Source organism: Otolemur garnettii, unplaced genomic scaffold (genome assembly GCF_000181295.1).
Source record: "Otolemur garnettii isolate 467f Iridium unplaced genomic scaffold, OtoGar3 scaffold00218, whole genome shotgun sequence".
NCBI classification, from domain to species: domain Eukaryota; kingdom Metazoa; phylum Chordata; class Mammalia; order Primates; family Galagidae; genus Otolemur; species Otolemur garnettii.
This window is the reverse complement of record NW_003852613.1, coordinates 444,945-451,915: the sequence shown is the minus strand read 5'-3', so window position 1 is coordinate 451,915 and position 6,971 is coordinate 444,945. Positions and strand designations below refer to the sequence as shown.

Sequence of the window (6,971 nt, the reverse complement as noted above, 5' to 3'; positions counted from 1 at the left end):
GGAAGGAAGAAATGCTTCCCAACCCAACAGGCCTAGAATTAGGGGACAGGGGAACTGAAAAGAAAGCAATGTGCACAGGGATAAGAGCAGCCCTAACAGTGGCTTACTGTCTCCAGACCCAGCTTCCTTGAATGCAGGCCCTTAAGGCTGTGTCGTGGATACTCCCCAGAGTCTCAGTCCAAGTACAATGTGATATCACCAGCCATCCTCCACCTTTGGCTTAGTGGGACCTTAGCCCACTGTTCCGCAGGCTATGCCCACATGAAACCAGATGGAGGCCTTGGTGTGAGCTGGGGCAGGGCCTGCTGACAGCAAGCTACCCTTGGGGCCAGCTTACAGGCTTTCAGGCCACTGAACTCATAGGGCAAGACTGCCCAAACCATACTGCTTAAAACCACCCATTCATTCTTATTTTCCAAAGAGCCACAGATTAACATTTGATTCTTTCTTGTTTTTTTTAAAGAGACAGAATCTCACTTTGTGGCCCTCAGTAGTGCTATGGTGTCATAGCTCACAGCAACCTCCAACTCCTGGGCTTAAGCAATTCTCTTGACTCAGCCTCCCAAGTAGCTGGGACCACAGGAGCCTGCCACAATGCCCAGCTATTTATTTTTGTTGCAGTTTGGCCGAGGCCAGGTTTGAACCCGCCACCCTTAGTATATGGGGCCAGTGCCCTAACTCACTTATCCACAGGCGCCACCCACGGTTTTATTCTTTTTTTGAGACAGAATCTCACTGTTATCCCAGAGAGAGTAAGGTGGCATCATCATAGTTCACTGCAACCTCAAACTCCTAGGAGCAATCCTGCTGTCTGAGCCTCCCAAAGAGTTGGGACTACAAGCATACATAACACTCAGCTAATTTTTCTATTTATGGGATCTCACTCTTGCTCAGGATAAACTCCTGAGCTCAAGAGATCCTTTCACCTCTGCCTCCCCAAGTGCTAAGATTACAGGCATGAGCCACTGGGCCCAGAGTGTTCTATTCTTATGTCAGGAAGATACAAAGTCTCAATTAGAAAAGAGACAGGTGGTCTGACAGTCCAGGCCATCCTCAGGTCCCTACAGCAGGCAATAGCTTCAGTCACAGGTTGGCCTATCACATGCTGTGCCCCAAGCCCTATCACCAGCAAGTATAAAGAAATCTAAAGGTCTCATCTCAAAAAGTGGACTGGAAACTCCGGGGCTTAAACACTCTGAGCATGTACTTTCCTTCATTACCCAAATAATTATGAAAATAAACTATAAATCCAATCAGTATTTGCTGATCAAGTTTGAATGATTTTTTCTTTAAAAGGCATGCCCTTATAACCAGCTTCAAGAAGAAAACATGTCCACAAGCATGGTCTACATTCCACTTTGGCACAGTAGCCAATCTGCCCATAAGAAAAGATGACATGCAAATGCAAGACCTGGTCAGGTACAAGGAAGGGCCTGAGGCTCAAACAGGTAAAGCAGGGAAGATGTGAAGAGAGGAGAGAAAGTAAGTGGTATAGAAGACCTGGAAAGATGGGGACACACTCAGTCAGAAGGTCACGGTTGTGAGCCTGGGGGGCTGGAAGGCTACACAGTGGCCAAGTGAGGCCACCTGGTGGACAGATGTACAGGTCCAGTAATAGAGACAGGAGGCATGAGAATCCTTCACACATAGCATCATACCTGTGATGTTGGGAGGGGCCCCAGAGACAAAACAGAACAAGATGAAGGCAGGAGACTAACAAGACCTATGTTTAAAAGTGAGGAAGCAGCAGCAGGAAGAAGCAAGTGTCACACTGGTCACAGGCTGGGGGCTGGGATACTGCCCAGGTTCCAAAAGTCTGGGAAGCAAGCAAGAGCCTTGGGGTCAACCCACAGGTGTGACAAGGGAAGAGGAACCTGTGGGCTCGTGTTAAGCAGTTTCAGGAAGGTGGGAGAAATGGGGACTGCAAGCTAGAGTTAAATAAAGGAGACATCTCTTGAGAGGTGAAGGGCTCAAAGGATGGAGAAAAGAGCAAACAAGAGGGTGCTACGGTGCAGGGAAGCCACAGTTAGAGGAACCAGAGCCTATCAGAGGCAGGAGTCTGAGAGATGAGGAAAGGGATCATGGGGTGAGGGGAACACGAGGGCAATTAGGAAAAGGTATTTGAGACACATGGGAGGCATGTGCTGGAGGGCACCAGATGTAAAGCCAGAGCACAGGTGTCCACAGGGTTAGGGAAACAGATGCAAAACCAAGGGGGAAAGCAAAAGGGAATCCTTGCCTTCTCCCAAAAGAGGTCAAAGAAGGTCTCTTCCTGACAGATAAGGCCAGGCACACAGAAGCCAGGGAAGCCAGGAGACAAGAGGAGCAGAGAAACATACTGTTTCCCTGTCAATCACCACAGATCGGGACAGCTTGGGACCCCCGTAACTTTACAAAACCAGTGCAAAGATGGGATTCTACTCAGGAACCTAAGACTATGCTCCCTACCTTATGACCCTAGAGCGACAGCCCTCTTCTCTGTGCCTCTGCTGGTTGCCTAGACTAGGAGCCTACTTAGGAGCACAGAGATACCTAGGAGCAGAGAGATATGCCCAACAGCACATGTATCACCTTAAAGAATAATCTGATAAGAAGTGGAAGTGTTCAATACTCACAGGAACAATAAGCCCTTGCCAAGTCAATAAATTAGCTTCATCAACCTGGATGTTACGGAAGTTTTTCATTCCACATTTGCGGATTTCTTCAAGCTCCTGTTGATTAACAAAGCATAAAGGGGTGTCAAATAGGGAAAAGCACCACGTATTAAGATCCCTCCTGAATCCCTCAAATTAAACCAAGTGACGACATGAGCGATGATACAATTCGGGAGTGAGGGCTAGACTGTGTCTGGCGTGGTTAAGGAGGCATGGTCCCCTCCACGAGGTAGCTCTACCCATGCCCCACACTAAGGCCCCCACCTCAGCGCGCCCCCTGGACACAAGAGAGGGACGTGCTTGTACAGACATGCCAGCTCTTCTCTGGGCTGCTTGAGGGCCTGTTTAAACACCTTCAGCAACCTGCGCAAGTAGAAACACGGCAGAGGCTACACTGGGACCCTACAGACCTGACTTCCTCCAAGACTAAGTGGTGATATCAGATACTGAGAATACAAAGAAGAGAGCTCCTGGGACTAGGAGCAAACCAGAGGCAGATGCACGCCCACCAAACGCCCACCAAGTTCCCTACACAGCACTCCAAGCATGATTTCAGAAGGATTCCACCTCAGTGTGGGCATGCAGCACAAACTATCCCATCTGGGATGGGGAAGGGGGCAGGAAACCATTATGGAGCCTCAGTTTTCTCAGCTGTAAAACAGAAGTAATGAAACCCAGAGCTGCAGAAAATGAAGGAGAAGCCATGCTGCAAGAAAAAGGACCCCTCACAAACATGAGGGTTGCTTATTATATAATTAATGCACCAAATACCACTTATCCAGAAGGAACAACTTCACAAAAATCAAGACCCTGCGATGTCTTTACAACTGTCTGTCACTTGTTGTTCAACTGTGCACAAGCCAGACATCTCCTGCTACCTCCCAACACTTCAAGTGATGGTCCAACAGGTGTTCTAACCCATGCTGCCCACTATGCACCCTCCTGCCAGCACAGCAGCCTCACCAACAATCCTCCACTCTCAGCCCCTAGAGTGCCACTATACCACCTCAGCCCAGCATCAGCCTCCTTCACATCTCTTAGGTGCCTTCTCCCCTGCAACCCAGGCAGGACCCAACTGAGCCCTGCCTCCTCTGCCAAAGCTCTCTCTGGCACAGCACACATCCCCCTAGAACTGGGAAGGCCCATCCTTGTGTGGTATCACCACTCACAATGGCACAGATGCTTGTATTACCCCCATATCAAGCCTCAAAGAGCCTCTGCACCCCACACTCACCACACAGCAGCAGTTTATATGGCACACTGGGACCACGCAGGCAGAGGGGGACTGAGCCAGTATCACGAAGTTGGAGGATGCTTGGGCACCAGGCCCAGAGCAGCCAGAGACGGAGAATGCATTAAGTGAACAAACATGGAAGAGGCAGTTGGGACACAATGATGCCTCCCAGCAGGCAACAGTCACAAGTGTCTTCCCACAGGATGCCTGTCAGCACTGTCTGCCCACCACAACCACCTGGACCTGGGCCCAGCCCCAGGAATTCTGACCCAGCAAATGTGGGTAGAGCCTGAACATGGGATTTTTAACAAGCTGTGCAGTGAGAGGAGATGCCTTGCAGTGCTAAGAGATGGATTCCTTTCTAAGAAAAGCCCAGTAGTGCTGTGAGCAGGGACCTAGCTGGAGGGACTGAGACCCCTGCATAGGTGGGTAGAGTGCAATTGCCTCTCTTCCAGAGAAAGGACAGAACTGAGAGATCTCTCCAACCTGTCACCTGGTCCTGTTAGCCCAGTACTCATGAGAAACTCCCCTCTGGAGATTATGCAGACCTTGCCCACTCTACCACTCATCCACTCCCCAGACTGAACATAAACTCAGCAAGGGCAGGGATCAGGAAGCCCTAGTACTGCCAGGTCTAGCTCTTGGTAGTGCACAAACATTTGCTTAATGACCAGGTTAGTGAATGGATGAGAAACTAGGGTTAAGAAGGACAAAAGGAGCTGGGATGGAAGAAGTCTACATAGGTGGATTTCTTCCCGGCAGGTTGGAAATCTTACCCCACCTGCACCAGGGGGAATAAAGCCATTTTAATTCCACACACACAAAAAAAAGTGTCTATAAATATAGTACCAAAGTTCTATTTTGGCTTTCTGGTCCTTTGCTCAAGATATTAGAGTAAGATATTTGGCTAGGGACAAAAGATACCGTGTATGTTCCTTGAGGCCTTACAAAATGCTTCAAACTAAATACAGCCAGGAAAAAAATATTCCAGGTAAAACCTTGAACTTAAAAATAAGAAATAAGCCAGGGCGTGGTGGCTCACGCCTAAGACTAAGGTGGATGAATCACCTGAACTCAGGAGTGGAGACCTGCCTGAGCTAGAGAGATACTCCATCTCTAAAAATAGCCAGGTATGGCGGCACCTGTAGCTCAGGGGTAGGGCGCCAGCCACATACACCGAGGCTGGCGAGTTCAAATCTGACCCGGGCCAGCTAAACAACAATGAGAAGCGCAACAACAACAAAAAAAAATAGCCAGGCAGGGTGGCACCTGTGGCTCAGTAAGACCCTGGTCCCATATACTGAGGGTGGCGAGTTCAAACCCAGTCCCAGCCAAACTGCAACAAAAAAAAAAAGCCAGGCGCTGTGGCAAGAGCCTACAGTCCCAGCTACTCAGGAGGCTGAGGCAAGAGCTGGAGCCCAAGAGCTGGAGGTTGCTGGGAGCTATGACGCCACGGCATTCTACCAAGGGTGACAAAGTGAGACTCTGTCTCTTTAAAAAAAAAAAGAAAGAAAAGAAAAATAGGCGTTTTAGCAGGCATCTGTAATCCCAGCTACTTGGCAGGCAGAGGCAAGAGAATCACTTGAGCCCAAGAGTCTGAGGTTGCTGTGCGCTATGACACTATGGTACTCTACCAAGGGTGACAAAGTGAGGCTCTCTCAAAATAAAAAAAAAAAAAGAAAGAAAGAAAAGAAAAGAAAGGGGGCAGCGCCTGTGGCTCAAAGAAGCAGGGTACCAGCCCCCTATGCTGGAGGTTGCAGGTTCAAACCCAGCCCTGGCCAAAAACTGCAAAAAAGAAAGAAACAAACAATGTCAGAGGCAATACCCAGTATTTGTGGTAGAAAAACAAATGTTAAAATAATTTGGCTCAGCTCCTTGTAGCTCAAGCAACTAAGGCACCAGTCACATACACCAGAGCTGGCGGGTTTGAATCCAGGCCTGGGCCCACCAAACAACAATGTGAACTAGAACCAAAAAATAGCTGGGCGTTGTGGCAGGCACGTGTAGTCCCAGCTACTTGGGAGGCTGAGGCAGGAGACTCTCTTAAGCCCAACAGTTTGAGATTGCTGTGCGCTGTGATGGCATAGCACTCTACCCAGGGCAACAGCTTGAGGTTCTGTCTCAAAAAAAAAAAATAATAATAATAATAATAATCTGTAAATCCCCATACTAACAATATGAACTATGAGTGATAAGCCAGGAAGGTAAATCTCACAAGAATTGCAAAAATATGGCAAGATGGCACTCAAGTACAACACGGCAGTGAAAAACTGTGTCTCATTCAGCGATGATGAAGGAGGCAGAGAGCACTGTGAGCAAGGGTGCAGGGAGAGCGCCTATCAGTGCTAGGACAACAAGGAGATCCATGGCATCACAATAACAGCACTCCTGCCCTAGGAGGCAGCCACACACTTCCTGGCAGAAAGAGGAATGCATTAAATGAATGAACACACAGAAGAGGCAGCTGGGACCCATGCTGATGACAGTAAGGACAGGAGAGTCGGGAGGCTCAGAGAACCCGAAGCAGGGTTACCAGGTAAACTCTCAACATACTTTGCTCCTAAATCAAGCTCTCCAAAGACAGAAGAGGCACCTCCTTTGCATAATTCTAACCAATAAGGAGGAACTGATTATAAGGTAGAAGTGAAAGAAACTGAGATAAACAAGCCTGTCATCTTAGGGGAATGCTATGCACCCTGTCGCAGAGGTTTCTCAACAGGGTATTACCAGCATCCAGGCAGGGCTATGCACCTAAGCATCCTGCCCTTCTCATGAGACGTATACCAGGCATTGTGACACTGCCCCACCTCGATTTCCCAATGTCCCCTGGAGCCCCAGCCAAGAACCACCAGCACTATCAGTGACCAAGATGCCACAAGCCCTGCATTACACAAGATAGCCCTGCAGACAGAACTGTTTAGCCCAAAATACCAATCATGCCTCTACTGAGAAAAACATCTCCAAGAAGATGGATTCAAATCATACAGAGAGGCTCGGCGCCTATAGCTCAACCGGCTAAGGCGCCAGCCACGTACACCTAAGGTGGCGGGTTCGAATCCCCAGCCCGGACCCGCCAAACAACA

General features: G+C 48.9%; 1 protein-coding gene across 1 annotated transcript in view; it reads right to left on the bottom strand.

Moving 5' to 3' along the window:
- Positions 1–6,971, bottom strand: part of UBE2L3 (ubiquitin conjugating enzyme E2 L3) — a 69,471-nt gene that overhangs the window by 41,277 nt on the left and 21,223 nt on the right. The window contains exon 2 of the mRNA XM_003801686.2: positions 2,616–2,711. Within this exon, the coding sequence (XP_003801734.1) occupies positions 2,616–2,711 (96 nt within the window). The remainder of the gene's footprint in view (positions 1–2,615; positions 2,712–6,971) is intronic.